Genomic DNA, 17,484 nt, shown 5'->3' on the forward strand with positions numbered 1-17,484 from the left:
TATCCTTTCCGAATTTCCTTTCTATCATGATCACCTTTGGACGAGTAACATAAACAAATCTTATGCGTTTGCGGTGTTGCCTCTTAGAACAGACCTGGACCTAGTAACGGACGCATTCTAGGCGATTGATCACGGAGTTTCGCGACATAATAAAATTCAATTAATAGCAATAAAGATATACTAACCGGCGTGTGGGTATAAATACGACAGACGATTCTTTACCATTCATTCGAGTATTTTTACCACTTACACAAGTTGTGAATCGTTATTCCGAAAACGTCAATAGGTTTACGAATTATTGAGTATTTATTTACCAGTATTTCTCTCCGACATATGATACGGCCGCGACACCACCGGCCGACACAGCGACGTGTTTTCGGCCCCGCGTCTTCTGAAGCGCGTTGGTACCAACCGGGAAGGACAAATAAGAGGCGACGCGAAGAAAGCGGGAGGCGTCTCCGTTCGCAAACCCGAGGACGACATATAAGGAGGGCAGTGGTCGTCTACTTTTTGTGGGGTGGAGAGGCGAGAAGGTTCCCTGCTCCCTGGCACGCCGTCTCCTACCGCGCACTGACTACAACAAAGCGGCAGTTTCACCGTACAGGCACTCTACCAATCATAACACAGCTATTTTAATCTTTTCACGCGAAGCTAACGCGCAGATCTAGCTAACGCTCCGAAATTTTGCTTACTAATAGGTTTTATGTTATATAAGAAATACGCATAGGAAACTGAGGCCCTTGTGGTACCGCAATGTTTCAACTGATCTTGTATATGGTTTTCGTACTTTCACCACTAGTGGTAAATATACAACGTTTCGATGAACTTTCCTATGTATTTCGGAAGTGTACGTTAGCTTACCTTATTTGATTTTATACTAACTTCCTTTATCATTTAGCCAGTCTAATGAGGCTTGTGCAGTTCTCCCATTTCTATCTTTATTCAGCTAAAGTATGCATGATAATATATGTTGCATCTTAATCAACACCACTGTCGTTGTTTATTTTATGCCGTGTGCTAGTTCCAAAGCTTGACCAGGTTCAAGGGTAAAAAAATGTCAGAATAGTGCTGTCTCACGGTTAATTTGCACAAGTGTCGGAAATGAAGGACAGGCGGAAGAAAGGAGCAAGGGAAATATCACCCTAGGAGGACGGCCGCACGCCAGACGACCAAGGGAACTTCTTAACCGAGGCGCGCGCAAGGACCGATAACGGGAAGTTGCAATATGAGTCAGGACGTGCATACGGACGGACGCAGGGCATATAATCACGGACAATGTAATCGCGCTCGGCCAAAGACGGACGGGGCGCTGCTGCAAGCATAACGTCTAAGAGTCCGAGGGTGCAGACGCAGAGGAAATAACAGGAGATCAACAATGAAGGATGTTGCAGAAGTAGGGGGAATCAAAAAGAGGACGACAGAAGAAGACGACGAAATCACAAATAGGACGAAGAAGAAGCGACAAGCGGGGAAAATGGAGCCACACCGCGGCAAGGATGGAACGCATGTGTCGACTAAACGAGGATCTATATGTGCCATCGATGCAGGACAGCGTTATGATGCTCGCAGAACGGAGGGAAATCAAAATGCAGGACAGACAGAGAAGCGCAAGGGAAATCAAAACGAGTACGCAGAAGAAGCACTAAAAGACTAAGGTCAAAGACGCACGCGACAGATACTCTCGCGCGAAGGTTCGGTAGAGACCGGGTTAATAATCGCTGAACACGCAACTGATCACTAACCGCTGTTGTACTATGCTTCAGTATTATCTGAGCGCGCGGGAAGGGTAATTGTGATTTGTTTTTTCTAGCGCTACCTCGATTGGATGTACTTCCTTGTCTGGGATATAAAATCAAAAGGTGTTTCGGCAATGCTAGAATCTTTCAGGAAATGTATAGACTCGTCCCTCCTTGAAGTGACTAGTGTGTACATCCCGGGGGACTGCGTGACGTCGTATAATAAGCTTTTTAATTTGTTGGAGCGTTGTCTCAAGGAGGCGTTAATGGTAGATAATTTTGTTGTGATATTATGTTACTAAGTTAATACAGGTCTAGGACTATAGTGAACTCTCTCTTGATTTGAACTTATGTAAGATACCCGATTGGACTGTAGATTACCGAGACGTTATGCTCTATCGACCAGTGTATTTACTTAGTATTCCTTGTCTCTTGTCAACAGAAGAGGTTTCACTCTGTTATGTGGTTGCGATATAGTTCTGGTTAGATAAGTATTCGTGTTATACATACTGTAAAATTGATATCGGTCTGCCTCTCACTCTCTAGCGGCAAGAAGATATACGCGAGTCGGTAGACTTCGTCTCTGGTACGCGTGAGGCGCGTGGCGTCTCGAGCGTCTCGCTCGCGCTCAATAGAGGCGCAGGAAAGTGTCTGAATCAATCTCATCGATGGACGATAGACGCGTGGTAGGAGTCGACGTCGCCAAGAATCCGTGTACTAGTGCTCTGGATCCGTAGAAACCAGCACTACGCTGTGGAACTATCTATTTTGGTAGACTTTGTCTCTAGAATAAGTGCCTGTAACCAAACACGTCGAGCTCACACTTCCCCCCCCCGCACCAAATTATAGTCATCTCTCACTCCCCACAGTCTCCCCATAAACAGCGAATGTGGTTGATCAGTATTGTGAATAAAAACCTCGTAAATGGTTGCTTCTAATTTAGTAAGGGGCCTGATTTAAAGTGTCTATGTAATTTTATTTATAGGTTGCTAAGTGTCTGTTCATATGTAAGCAAGTTTGTATTCAACCAGAAGAAATCTAGCACTGTTTTGTCTTATAATTTGTCAGTAGAACTTTACCGGAAATTTTAAGTAAGGGACGGGCTTGATTAGGCGAACGTCGGGGTCTTAACGTAGTATTGAGCCGCGCATGCTATATTTTAGACAGGCTAGTCTCGGCCAAAGGTCGCAACTTGACTTTTTACGGCAAAACGTCGTACCAGTGAAGAAAGTTAATTGCTTCTCCGTCGGAGCCCTCTGTCGCTCGTAGCACTGCAGCGAGTGTCAGTAGGTTATTTTGAGAAAATAATTTTTTGACACGTTTGTAGTGCTTTGACTCGCCTCGAGTGACTTTTGTTCCCAGCGGACAGTCGGAGACGTCAGTGTGACTTCGTCGAAACGTACTTGCTGTTTGAGTCCAAAAACATAGTAGTAGGGGTCACAAGGAGGTCGTGTAACTGTATTTCTAAGTGTTTTGTTTATGAAGGAGGTCCATTTCCATTGACATTGTGGCACATCGGAGTATATCGCCACTCCTTGCAGTTAATTTTAATTTGTTTTTGTTTAAGTTACAAACGGAAAGACGACGTTTGTTTTAAGATATTCACACTTCTCTGTACTTGGGTGTTCAGTTTTTCCTTGGCTTTGGTACCCCTCGCAATTTTTACCGATGCTTGAATTGGTAATGATCTGGATTTAGGTCGGACATTGCCCCATGCATCATTGGGATAAATTTTCGCTTCCGCTCGGATGACCCCCGGACAGACAGGATCGGCGAGCGACTTTCTCCATCTAGTATTCCTCGCTCCGCGGGAATAGTAAGCTATCTATAAATTAATAAAAGGGAGTAATCGTAAACTTGTAGAACTTATGAACAAAATTAATTTACTATTAATATAATATTGATCGCAGGCTATGCTTTCTGGATTTCCTTATCTTGGTCTACGGGTTTTTCTCAGTCGCCCGAATTGTTTTTTACAGGGGATTGTTCGTACTCGCGTCCTTCTTTGGTTTGTCGACGTTACTGTGGTCTTTCTTGATGTCGACATGAATTCCTGTTTTGTGTATGGGAAAGTAGTCCGGCACGTTAAGTTGACAACATGCAATTATCCGTTGAATGTGTCAAGTCTGATTAGCGGTAATTCAAACACACTTTGTATTAGTGCGACCGCAACGTAGCTACAATTACGATTCTAGTATGCCAAGGAGAGACCGGACAGCCCATATCTCTTTCATTGCCAAGGGTTCAACCATTTCAATTTGGTGACGCTTCGTTTGATGGCGTACGTGTCTTGTCTTGTTCGGTAGAAATACTTTTTCTCCGGTGTTTCTCTGTTTCGTGGTGTTTCCTGTGTTTGTAGAGATTTCACCAGTACTGTAGTCTGAAATTCATCTTATGTCTCCTTACTTATAATGTTTCCCTAAAATCCGGTATTCTATCGTTGTTTACTGTTGTGTGTGTGAGGTAAGTACTAGCGGTTCAGTATTCGGAGTATTTCGTACGCGTTTATGGTGTCTCCCTTTTTGGGCGTGAAACTAGCGAAATTAAAACGATTTAGGGCGAGGCATTCACGTGCCGATTTATCTAAGTGTTATGTTCACCAGATTATAGTGTACCTTTATGTTGGCTTTCGGACCGGGTGTTAGTTCAGCTATGTTTAATTCGGTTCTTTTTCGTCAGGCACGTCTTTGCGGTATTGAGGAGACGAGACGACACGCACTACCTTGGGCGTCGTGGGCGGCCCCGAACCCCTCCTGAACATCGGTGTTTGGTGTTCGGGTGTGTGGCTTGACACACCCTGATAAAAAAACCGTTTTGCCTACTAGTGCTCTGGCTCCCACCACCACCTGTCTCCAATATATACAATTACACCAGGTGCTCTAATCACCCAGTGCCCAAAACATGCCTTCAAAATAAAAGCATAGAAACTACTTTAACTTATGAAGCTAACTAAGAATACATATAAATAAATGATAAATAATAATAAACAGCAAGAAAATAAATGTTAAACTATTAAATAATATAAAGAGTCCTGTATATAGCTCCAACAGTGGGCTCACTATTTGGCAAGCAACCGGTCACAGTTGCCCTGGTTATCTCATGTCTTATAAAAGCTTATTAATGATTTATAAAGTGTTCACAACTTAATATTAATAAATGAATTGCAAACTATTCGTAAACCCTTTATAAGGGTAGTCTTATTGTAAAGTGGTACCAAATAAGCTATAATAAAAATACTATAAAGGGTTCAGTTGTATGTCCTTCTCTAAGCTAGTGCAGCTAAAAAGTGTTGAAAATATTGATTAATTTGAGTTTTCTTTTGTGTTCTTTTTCCAACCTCAGATAATCAGAAGAATGAGGAGAACAAAGACGAGAAGAGCACCGAGACAGAAGAGGTACATTAACAGAAATGCAACATGTACATTAATAATAATTATAATGATAATAATAATAATGAACTTTGTCTTTTCCACTTTCAAAACTAAGTTACTAAGTGCTTTACAAGACATCAGAATCAGAATACCTTTATTAGTCCCACGGAGGGGCAATGTGCGTGGTTACAGCAGGAAAAAGAGCCACAGACAGCTTAATGTTACATATGTTAAATATGTGACATGCATTTAAAAAAAAAGTACTAAGTTATGATATAATATAATCAACTAGCGGCTGTGCTGTTTGTATAGTCTGACCGCTGCAGGAAGGACAACTGGTAGACAGCCAATTAATTTTTGTACACAGTCTAAACATTGAACAAAAGGAGCTACATTTAGGGAAAAATACAATTCCACAATATAAATTGATCAATAAAATAAAAGTTAAGAGAATGCCTTTGTATATAAATGGATTCAAATAAGGCAACAAAACCTGATGTTTGAAAAATTCTACTTTTTAGAACACTTTTTTCATTTCTGATGATTGAGCCCACCAACAAAATAAGCAATATTTCACGGTATCTGAATTTTCATCTTGTTTTTCACAATATCTTTTCAAATCTGCAGGCAACAGCAGAAGAAAGTGGACCGAGGAAATTAACACGGCGAGGAAGTCAAGTCGCTCTGCCGTCGACTGTTCCAGAAGAATCTGCCGCTGCAGGAAGCTCCGACTCCAAAGACGCCACACGTACGTTCAAGTCTTTTTTGTGTTTTGTTGTCCCTTTTCTTTAAATGACTGACACCACTCTGCCTGCTATGAATGGTGAATGACTTTCTGGCGAGGTGTGGCTACATGCAAGCTAAAAGAATAAGTGAGCCAAACCTCAATAGCTAACTGGAACATTTCATAGCATGATGTTGAAAGTAAACCACGTTTCATTTTGCTGTCATCACCGCTAAAAGCCTGTCAAATAGTTTGATTGAGTATGTTGGCATTGGTAGTAGACGTGGGGGAAGGCTGGCTGCGTTGCTATGAGTTAAACAAAACAAAATATTTTCAGGGTGTTCCCTGTATGTGAGAGAGATGATAGGATAAATATTTCATCATCTTTCCATCCCAGGTAAACCAGCGGTGAAGAGGAAGAGGTCCGAGGATACGGAGGAATCTGTGGAGGTGAGTTTTGACGTATTTGTGGATTAAAACCTTCGCTGTCTCCTGGTCTGCAATTCCTCCATCTAGTTCTGTATTTACTTAAAGGTGGGATAGGTAATTCACTTCAGAAACACTTTTTGTTATATTCCATGGAATGCTCTTAACATCCCGATAGCAATGGATACATGAAATGCTTTGACAATAAATACATACAAAAATGTCATCTGTGGAAGCCGTGGCGCTGTAAAAAGCACGACCAATCATTTTAGCCGGCTAAAATAACTGGATGGCCTACCTGCCTGTCAGCCTTCCATCTGTGCACAAACTTATCTCGTGCCCTCTTTGGTCATGTGCGCGTTGGTGTGTGTTGGAGGAGGGGCTCTGTGAGGAAGTCTGAAGGAAGGGGCAGATTTTTTTCGGCTGTGTATTTTCAAATTCTAGCGTACTCAAGCTGGTTTCTCCATTCTTCCCTACCCTACCTTTAACTTTGTATGTGTCTAAATGTGTATTTGAATGATCCTTTTACAGGAAACTCAGGCTGAAGAGGAGGAGAAGAACGACTCCAGTCAACAGGAACCAAGTGAACAACCTGAAGAAGGCAGTGGTGAGAAAGCACGCACATCCAAGATAAATCATTAGTCTGTCATTTTAGCAAAGGTCCTTGCATACTGTATCTAAAAAAACACAAGGCCTGAATTAGGGCTGCTCAATTAATCGTATTTTAATCGCAATTTTGATTATGAAAACAACATAATCGAAATAAAACGATATTTTTTTTATTGGTTTTTCAGTAAATTGATGTTTTCAAAGTAAATGGATAATCGTTTTTAATAATCGTGATATCGATGATTGACCCAAATAATCGAGATTATGATTTTTGCCATAATNTCTATGGATTTTACAGGTTACAGTCCACCACCTTTAACTCTATGGGCTCTATGGCCGGTCCGCGGACCCCCACCTTTAAGCGGCGGGCTCCAGCAGGAAAAGCTGGAGGCGGAAAAGAGTGAGACAGGTAGCGCGCAAAAGTAAAAGTGGAACCGAGAGTGGTACGAGAGACAGAACGAGAGCAAGACAGACAGACATTACGAGAGCGAGACAGTTTGTCCCCGTACCACTGGTTGAAAACCACTGCTGTAGATCACTGCCGGTACGTGCGCTGGGAGCGCACCGTTTAAGTTTGAAAGTTGAAAAGTTTGTGTGTCTGAAACGCTATGTGATACAGTACAGTTTACACAGCACAGTACATGTTCTGTAGCTACTATTGCACTAAATGGTAACACTTGAATACGTTATGCAAATATGCAACTTGTTTGTTGAAATGTTAATAAATGGGAGCTTCCTCAAACAGCCATCTCTTTCCCGACAATCCCCTCTGTGCACGAACCCTTACATATGGTAATTAAACATTAAAACACCTGCGGCTTATAGTCCAGTGCGGCTTATATATGTACACATCATTCAATTTAGCTGCTGCGGCTTATATTCAGGTGCGCCTTATAGTCCGAAAAATTACGGTAATTATGTAATGTGACAATATGGCATTCATCTTAAAAATATCCTTTTCTATATCCACATAAACACGTTTGAGATGTTTATTAGATACACTGGTGCAAAAAGGCCCTCTTAATGTGACAGAAAGGCCAACATGTATAATGTACGTGGCTTTAAAACTCACATCTGCAGTCACAGTGAGTAAACAAGCACTTGCCAGCTGCGCCGTCTTTGGCAGCGACATAAAAAGCCCCAAATGTGATTTCATTTGGAGTATACTGCCAGCCGTAGACACTTTACCACATTAGACAGATAGAGTGTCCTTTGAAGGCGACCAAACACACTAACAGACGCATCCTTTTGCTTTGTGTCGACAAGGGGAATGTGGAGCCCTGGTGTGAAGTCTGAGAAATGCCCTGAGAGAAAGAGATGGAGACGTTGGACTCAGATCCCTCAGTTTTTCACCCTTTCTATCCATGTAAATCTACCTTGAATGTAGGCATTGATATTTTTTAAAACTGCGAGGCCTTTCAGAGAAACCTTACTAGTGCTTTAGAAACTGAGTGACAGGAGTTTGCCTGAAAGCTCCTGCTCTCTCTGTCCAGCCCTGTAATATATTAAACACTGCAGTGCTGGTTATTGTGCTGACGCCGGCAGCTTTCATTGGTTCTCCGAGGGCAGGAAGTAAGTTTGACCATTGTCAGAGGGCACTATCTGAAGAAGAGAAAACACTTGGGTTAGGGCTGCATTGAGAAAAGTAGGTGGGGGGTGTACAGCGTTTTTCTGTTTGCTTTAACACATATTTGGATGTTAATGATTCATAGATGAAGAGTTAGTCACCTCAAACAAGAATACAAGTTGGTAGAAATCCACGTGAAATATCAGTTCCAGGGTTTATTTAGTTGACACCTTCCCAGTGCCCTGCCAAGAACGATTGTGACATAAGTGATGATGAATAAGAGAAGTTGCTGAAAAAGTATCACCCCTTTTTACATCCATTGAATGCTGCAAGTAATGGATTATGTAATGCTTTATGGGTAGGGAGATCTATTTATTTACTATTACTTATATGTGTATATACAGTAGTTCCCTTTTTTACTTGATTTTTTAAAATGTTTTGAAAACATAATCTAAATAAAACCATTTTTTAAAATTGGTTTTTCAGTTGAATTATACTTAAAGTTCAGGGTAATCAACTGTTAAAAACATACTGCTCACATTTTTTTTCAATAAATTGATGTTTTCAGAGTAAATGGATAATCGTTTTTAATAATCGTGATATCAGTTATTGACCCAAATAATCGAGATTATGATTTTTGCCATAATCGAGCAGCCCTAGCCTGGATATTTATTTCATTTATTAAACTGAATATGAATGTCCTTTTGTGCAGTGTTTTCTTAGCACCTCATGTTGAATTGCCTTGTTGCTGAAATGTGCATTATAAAAAAAAAGCCCTCCTTTTAGAATGAAAATGAGTTACTTTGATCATTAAAGTTGTTGTTTTCTACATGTATCTTCTTCCAGTTTTGTCCCCTGCAGCGAGCCAGGCAGAGAGTGAAGAGGAGATCTCCAGCGAGAAGAAACCAGACGATGTATGTTGTCCGCTCAGGCCTTTAAATATTCACCTGTATGTTGTTACCACTGTATGTGCATCATTCACTGTCGCAGAACTTGTCTGTGTAAGAACTTAAAAAGCGTGGAACTTCTTACCTTTTGACTCTGCACTGCTCATATCTCATTCCCCCAATCTTTTCCAAACTCTGATCAGACGTCAGGACTTTAATATTTGTTGTTTTTTCTCCAGGTTGAAGAGGAGGACCAGGAGGCGACTCCAAAGAGAACCGGTCGGAGGGGACGGCCGTCAAAGTCAGCGGCAGCCCCCGAGGATCCAGGTGAGGAGATTAAAAGCTCTATCTAACAAAAACAAAGTCAAATGATTGTTACTTTGTTCTTATTAATACTCATTATCATTCTAAGCTTTACACTAGCAAGTACATAGGTGTTTCTTGTCTTAATGTTATGGATGAGTTCCTACAATCTGTTGACTTGGCAATAAAATACATCATTTAGAATCTATTGTCATCCTAACCCACAGATAAAAAGGAAGGAAAGGCAGACGAGAGCGAGCAGAATGATGATGATGAGGAGGAGGACGATGAAGGGGATAAAGAAGACGGAGACAAAAGAAACGCAAGGAGAGCAACGACGCGATCTGCAGCTCGCCTGGAGGCCGAGAAGTAATTGAACATGGACACAAACGCACCACAATAACAACAACATACGTACCACGTCATTCAAACTGTACTGTAACATCCTTATTTGGTAATTGCAGTAAAAGCAAGTCATTAGAATTGAATGAGACCAATTAACTCTTTTAAAAATCGCTCGTCACAAAACACATGCTGTTAAATCCATTTAATAACCCATCTTTGATATCGTGCGGTCGCAGTGATGAGACTCTCTGTGGAGATGAAAGGCTTGTTTTAGCGCTGAATGTTTACTCTCTGAAACACCCAGCAGGCATCATCACTGTCACATCCTGTTCAATGAAAGCGTGAGGGGGGGGGGGGAGATTTAGCACTATGTTTCATATTTGTTTTTATTGCTCCTCAGGAACAAGCCGAGTAAACCATCCACCCGGGCGAACCGGCAGAACGGCCAAGAGGAGAGCGCAGCTGGCACACGGTGAGTTCCTCTGAGGGATCCGACCAAAACTGAGCGCTATGAGGTCGCCGCTGAGAAAGACAACATTAGAGCTAAAGCTTTCCCGGAAATTCTAAATAGCTTTTAAGTTAATACCTCCCCAAATAAGACATACTTTTGAATGGCCTCTGTTGTGTATCAAACATTGGGCATTGCAGGTAAGCTATAGGATCAAAAGAACTTGTAACGTTTTTAATAATTTGATCAAATAAACAGTATTTTTCATTTATTAATCCAGTATTTCAGGTGAGAGGCTTGTGTACTTAATATGCTTTTTAATACATGTAAGTCATGTTAAATGATTGAAAACTCAATAAGTAGTCTCACTTTTTCCATTTTACTTTTTATACACTGAATATAGACTTATAATTGTGTAACGACTATAATACACACAATGCCTAATTCCTCTCACTTAAACATTTGATCTATTTTTTTAAGTTTTATAAAAACAATATCCCTGTTTCTTTAACAAAGATAAACTATCAGTTGCTTTATATAAGGTAAGAAATGAGATGATTAATTCACATTACTACAGTATTATTATTTGTTTTAATTACATCCCTGAGAACATCTTTCTTCCAATTCCACCCATTGTTTTTTCCCATGAAGATTTAGTCAGAAATGTTCCTTATTCTGTCTTTGACCTCAGACTAAATTAAAGTCTAAATGGGTCTTTTAGAAATCTGTCTCATGCACATTTTCTCTATTTAAGTGAATGTGGACCCACCAAGTCCGGCCCCGTCTAGAGTTGTTCGTGAAAAGAGTTGCAATAACAAGTATTCCTTCACTGCAAACAAGTGCACTGAGACACATCTCCCAGGGCCTACATATGAGTCTTTAGACAAACGGCCTGACACTTGTTGCTTGTTTCCCTCCTGCAGCGGGACGAGGGGCCAGGCAGCAGCAGCAGCAGTGAAGGGGGGCCGCAAACGGGAGGCCAGCCCCCCTGCTGTGCGAACGCGGGGAGGACAGAAATCAGAGGAGCCCCCGTCCAAGAGAGCCAAACGCTAAAGCCTCAGACTTTCTGTTTGCCCCGGCGGCGTTTTCGCTGCACTCCATATTATTAAAGTCCGTTCTGTTGCCGGGGGGTCAGAGGGTCTCTGCAGTCCGTTAGCATGTCGAGACGTTTCTGCTTCACTGACTGCAGATATTGAAAAGCTCTGGATAGTATTAATCTGATGGTTGTGTGTAAACCTGAGGATCTGTGCGGGAATCCCCCCAGAATACCTTCTACCGCACTACGCCCATATGGTTTGCATCAGACTTCATCATCCCACCGTTTATTCAGTAATGCCCAGCGAGTCAGAGTGTTCCAGCCCAATCTCAGGCCTAACAGCAGCCCAGTCCTACCTTCAGGTAAAGAGGTTCAAATCTCCGTTCCTGCTGGGACTTTGTGTAAATTCAAACACTTACATAGAAATCATTGTGAAGCGTCTTAGCAGTCATTGGGAGTTTTTCAATATTCATTCTGTGAATGAAAGGAGAGGTTTTCCCTCCCAGTCTTTTTTAAGATGTATTTTTGTATACTTTTCACACGGTAAGGGACACGTATTAGTTTGTTTTTAAATAACGCCAGTATTAGCATCAGACAGGAAAAACCTCGAACAGTGACTTTATGAACTGAATCTACTTCATGACACAAGTGTAACAAAGAACAGTTTGTTGGTGTCAAACTCATGTGATCTAGTTTTGTGTATTTTGTTAACTGTATATCAATATAATGGTGTTAGATGTTGCCTACCTGTCAATGTAAAGACATTTTTTTATAAATGTAAAAATACCTAATATTGCTTCCGTTCCTTTTTTCACTGTTTCAAGCTATCTGTGGTAAGTAATTATAAATATACATACCTATTTTAAAGTAAGGTTTTCCTTTTTACACTTCTGTGGTTAATTCATGGATGTGGTTGTTAAAACATTAAAACATGTTTATTTCTGGAATATGCTTAAATTACAGAGCTCATAGATTTCCACTTTTCCAAAACAACCTCTACAGTAATCCCTAAACTGCGTTGCTTCTGTTTTTCAAAGATTAGCGTCTGACAATCTAAAGCATTTGTTTATGAAAAGATAAAACATTGCACATTTTTTATTTATACCCCCTTGTTATGTCTCGAGCGTTATCGCCTGTGTTTCCTAAATGGATGTGCTGTCTGTAAATGTGTAAATAGCCGAAGACAGAAACCAATCGCCTCTTAGCGGAGAAGAGGAGAGCACATTCCTGGCTGCTAATGGGGGATAAAACTGACAAACTCAGGATGAAATATTCCACCATCATTAACACGTTAGGAGGCTTTAATCGCACCTGAACTTACAGGATCCAGAAAGCCCGGAGAGATGTTACGGAAAGAGACTTCTCGGGTAAAGTTTTCCAACCATTCCTGTGGATTTGCTAAATCTGATTCCTGAAAGGTGTACCTCTCCCAGGTATTTCCTGGTGCTGCAATCCAAGCCTTAAAATATTAACTCTCGTTTCATTTAGCCACCAGGCCTGGCACACAAACAGCGCTCCTTTCACTCACCGATGCCAATTGGAGCCACTTAAGACGTCATTTTATTATATGTCGTTTGCATTGTAGTCCAAAAATGATTTTCTGCATTTGCCAAGCAGGTTTCTAGTGCTGAGTATCAGCAGTTTGAGGCACATTAGAGCGATTTATTGGCAGCATGTTTTATGTATGAGGTTTCAGCTCAGCGGGGACCTCACAGCAAGAATCTAGAAAGTTAGAGAAAGCAGCAACACAAGTTTAATATCCAACATATATCTTTAAAACTGCTGCTGAAGCACAAATCTGGACACGTGTTGACCTGATTTTAAGGTTGCTTTGAATGTACTTTACCTACACATTCTGTAGAGAAAGAAGTGGCGGCTCTCAATCACAAACAATAACACACTTTTCAACTTCTCTGTCTATCTACCCTTTATCATTAGGTTGCTCCTAGTCCCCTTATACGGACAGTCCATCAGTCAATAATGTAATCTATAGATTAACTAGATAATTCAGCTAAAGTTTTCATTCAAAAACAATATTAACTCAGATTTAACAGAATAATCTACAATAGAAATGTATTTATCAAATAATGCAACATATCTCACAAGACCAGCATCCATCAGTGCTACAGACAATGAATTAAACAATAAGTCAACTATTTTTGTTGTGAAAATTATAAACGTTTCCTGTTGGCTAGTTTCTTGAGGATTTGCTCATTTGCTCTCGTGATACCTTTTCCCATCTTTTTTGCATTTCATTGACACCTAAACAAATGAGGGAACACTCAACGAATGAATTGATAATGCAAATGTTCATTGGTTGCAGCCATTCATATTGGGATCAACTTTTCACAGCACTCTCCAGCAGAGATGTGTTTTTATGCCAATGCTCTGAGCGTTATCTAATTTTCAATCAAATGAATCACATTTGTTGCAGCTAAAGTGGGGTTAATACTTTTTATAATGATGGTAGTTTCATCTATCATAATATTTAATGATTTGTTAATTATATTTTCTTTGAATAATCTGATACATTTAGGGGAGTTAAAAGTATGATATCTGCCTCGAAACTGTAGTGGAGTAGAAGTATGAAGTATTATGTGTAAGTAAAGTTCAAGTACCTGAAAATGACAGTACAGTTAGAGGCTCTTCATGATGGTAAGTACAGGTCATGTGTATTCTGGCACCGGCCTCACTTCAGCATCTAACATGTGAAAGAGAAAGTGAGTTTGATACAGGACACCAACAACATAAGCCCCCTCACATCCCCTCACTCTGCCTCTGAAGCAGGTCTGCTGCCGGGCCGCTGCAGAGAGCCGGAGAGACGGTGGTTTCACGCAGCTGTCAACTGGAATCGAGGTAACTGTTGCTGGGAACCTCGCAGGATCCTGCCTCTCTGCACGGGGAGGGGTCTTTCCTCTACTGGGGATTTGGCCAGCGCTGAACATAATGCTCCCCCATTCAGCCACTCCTCTCACAAGACATAAAAGTTAACAGGTGTTTAACGTCAGAAGTGTTTCATATGAGAGTCAGAGAAATAGCCAGCGACAGGCGGCAGGGAGGGGTGGTGGTTTAGGGTCTTAAAGGTTTTTTTACTCCATTTTTTTTTTTTTTGCAGTATTGAAATATTGCTGCAGTTGAGCCGAGATTTTGATCGACTGCTGGCATCTGAGGCTGGAACAAACACACCAGAGTGCAGGATTATTTCTGATATGTGTTTACTGACCACATTTTGGGTCAAATTGAGTCATTAGAGTACCAGCAGTGTGTGAAGTTCATAAACTCCAATTTATTTTGGAGTAGAAGTGGTAAATATACCTTTTATTCACTGTATACTGTGTTACTTTGCACATTCAGATTATGTCAGAATATAAATCAAGACATTTGGATTTTGTATAGGTTAAGCTAGCAGTTTATAAAAAGGTTAATGTGAGCTGCACATAAACTTAAATCAAATTGATGATGAGCAACCTAATTCATATAAAATTATAATCCAATAATATAATTTAAATGAATGTAGAAGGGCTCATTCTGCATAATGAGTTTGCAACTTTTGGTGCTTTGCGAGTAGGCCTATTTTATGCAAATATCATTGCGTTTTTACTTTAGTTAGATTTGAATGCTGGACTTCTACTTGTAGCAGAGTATTTCCTGCACAACGGTGTTGCTACTTTACTGCTAAAACATCTGAATACCTCTCCAACCACTGCACCTGTCAGAGAGGTAAATCTGTTTTCTGAAAATATCCAAAATGCGGCTGCAGTCAGCCACTTAAAGAAAAAGGGCCCATAATATCTCAAGAATTTCCAAATGATGCTTGACATTTTCATAAGTACATCAACTCTCATGTTGAAAAGTGGTATTTTACATGTGATATTAGAACCCCTGAAAGGGCTTTGCTGCTTTGAAAGACGTCTTTATGAAGGCATGAGTGCAGGAGAAAGGGAGCCGGTCACAGAGACCTGAGCCGCAGCCAAACCCTCTTCAGGAGCTCAGAAGCCTTTCATGATGTGCTTGAGCTGCACGCATTATCTGTTGCGTGCCAGAGGCGGCTGGAAGCTCGTTTGTCAGCACAGCAGAGCCGAAAAATAAACTATAAATCACGTCTGCACTATCTACACACATTAATTGGAGTGTAACAGCGGGCTTTCCCCCCCACTTCTGTGTCTGCAGTAATGCAACCATTGCTGGGATGTTTTGAATAGCTTCCAAGAGACGCAGGAACTTCTCCCTGCTTGTCTCTTGCTTCCATTTACTGTATTAAGTGTTCTGTCCCAAGGGCTCTTCCATTTAGTGCTCCATCGCATGCAAGGATAATTTTTCTTTGGGGAAGAGGGTTCAATTGTAATTTAGGGTCTAAAAGCATACTTCAAGCTGGCAGCAACCCCCCCGTCCCTTTCCTTTCCTTCCACTTTCCAATGTTGAGGATGATTAAGGCTGCTATCAGGGTGGATCTGATATTTGGTGAGAAATCTAGAGGGCATTTTGGGAGCGTTTACTGCAAATGACTCTTGGCAGTGCCCTCTTATGTATTGCTCCATCTGAACACAATTTGGCAGCTATTCTCACATAAGGAGCAGGGGGGGGTAAGTATGGCGTGCTGTGAGCCTCCTTTTTCATACCAGCACGCTAGAAAAAAATTAAAGACCTGTCATAAACACACCCAGGAGAGAGGAGGGGAAACAGAGACGTTACCAAGGCAACTGGCGTGTTGCTGCATCAGGCGTGATTTCAGTCTGAAACACCAGGTTAAAGTTACAGGAAGAGGCAGGAAAATGGCTGGTGGGTGGAGGGGCAAACGTAATAGTGTAATATGCCATTAAAGTTTATTTCCTTACTGGAAAGGTGGTGGGAATTTCACCCCGGTGTAAAACTGGAGGGGAGCAGACAAACAGTCTGGGGATATTAAGGGGATCGTGTCATTGTAGATAGAAAAAAGCTGAGAAAATGTACCTTTTCCCGGCAAGGCGATTATAGTGATCATCTCATCTTTCCATGACAGCAAGTCAGCTTCCCACCAGCAGAGGGAGACCTCCTGTACAAAAACAGAGACAAGGCCTAATGATGACTGTTGGCACACAAAGGGGGGTTTATACAAAGTGTATTTTTCATGTTCATTTTTCATATTTTTGTTCACAGAAATCCATCTGATACAACTAATCAAATAGTCCCAATGAATTGTCTAACATTGATCATCATTGAAGTGATTTATGAAGCAGAAATACACAAACATTCACAGGTTACAGCTTTTCCATTTTCAGGTTTTGCTGCTTTTCCCCTGTAAAGAATTTTTTTTGTGTTTTTGAAAATGTTTTACATTTGAAGACCCCAACATATGATGATGTATTGGTCTTTCTTTCTTCTATATTTTATCAATTAAAAAAACTAAACAGGAATTTATAACAAAAGTAATTGACAGATAAATCAATAATGGAAATATAAGTTGCAGCCCATACATATATTTGTCTGATGTAATGTATTATATATTTTATTGCAAATGTATAGCCTATTGTCGGTTGAAATAATGCTCATATTTTACTAAACTACTTTTACTGCTATTATCTCTACTTCTACTAATAAAGTATGAATAATTATTATAGTAACGATGCAACAGCTTATGTTAAAACACTTCAATTAATACAAAGCTGCAGCATTAGTGGAATAAGTCTGTACTTTTAGTTTTGAGTTTCTATTTCTTGACTTTTATTACTTTTTAAATATTCCATGATATGCTACTTTACCTCTGCACTACATCTTTTGATACCTGAGAAACTGTCAGTATAAAATCTATAAGGATCATTAAAGATTAAACATAACAACTTAAATGTAGCTTCACCATGACCAATTTAAACATTAAAATGGTGCTTATAAATAACTGTAAGCACTCCTATTTGCATAATTTGTGCATTTTTTATACTATAAGTACATTTTCTTGCTAATACTTAATTATTTTTGTTGCTATAAGTGCTATTTTGATCAACTGTTCTAAAAGAAAGCTGTATTTTGTAGCTACTTTTACAGCTATTATACGTGAA

General features: G+C 40.4%; 1 protein-coding gene across 1 annotated transcript in view; it reads left to right on the forward strand.

The window, feature by feature from the left end:
• The window catches only part of bod1l1 (biorientation of chromosomes in cell division 1-like 1), a 27,927-nt gene extending 15,684 nt beyond the window's left edge, over positions 1–12,243 (forward strand). The window contains exons 22-30 of the mRNA XM_010784547.1: positions 5,079–5,131; positions 5,735–5,855; positions 6,229–6,281; positions 6,789–6,864; positions 9,280–9,347; positions 9,560–9,647; positions 9,851–9,992; positions 10,369–10,440; positions 11,340–12,243. Of these exons, the coding sequence (XP_010782849.1) occupies positions 5,079–5,131; positions 5,735–5,855; positions 6,229–6,281; positions 6,789–6,864; positions 9,280–9,347; positions 9,560–9,647; positions 9,851–9,992; positions 10,369–10,440; positions 11,340–11,469 (803 nt within the window). The 3' untranslated portion in view covers positions 11,470–12,243. The remainder of the gene's footprint in view (positions 1–5,078; positions 5,132–5,734; positions 5,856–6,228; positions 6,282–6,788; positions 6,865–9,279; positions 9,348–9,559; positions 9,648–9,850; positions 9,993–10,368; positions 10,441–11,339) is intronic.
• The last annotated feature ends 5,241 nt before the right edge of the window (positions 12,244–17,484 follow it).

The sequence above is a fragment of the Notothenia coriiceps genome, unplaced genomic scaffold (genome assembly GCF_000735185.1).
Source record: "Notothenia coriiceps isolate Sejong01 unplaced genomic scaffold, NC01 NC01_scaffold00026422, whole genome shotgun sequence".
Lineage (NCBI taxonomy): Eukaryota > Metazoa > Chordata > Actinopteri > Perciformes > Nototheniidae > Notothenia > Notothenia coriiceps.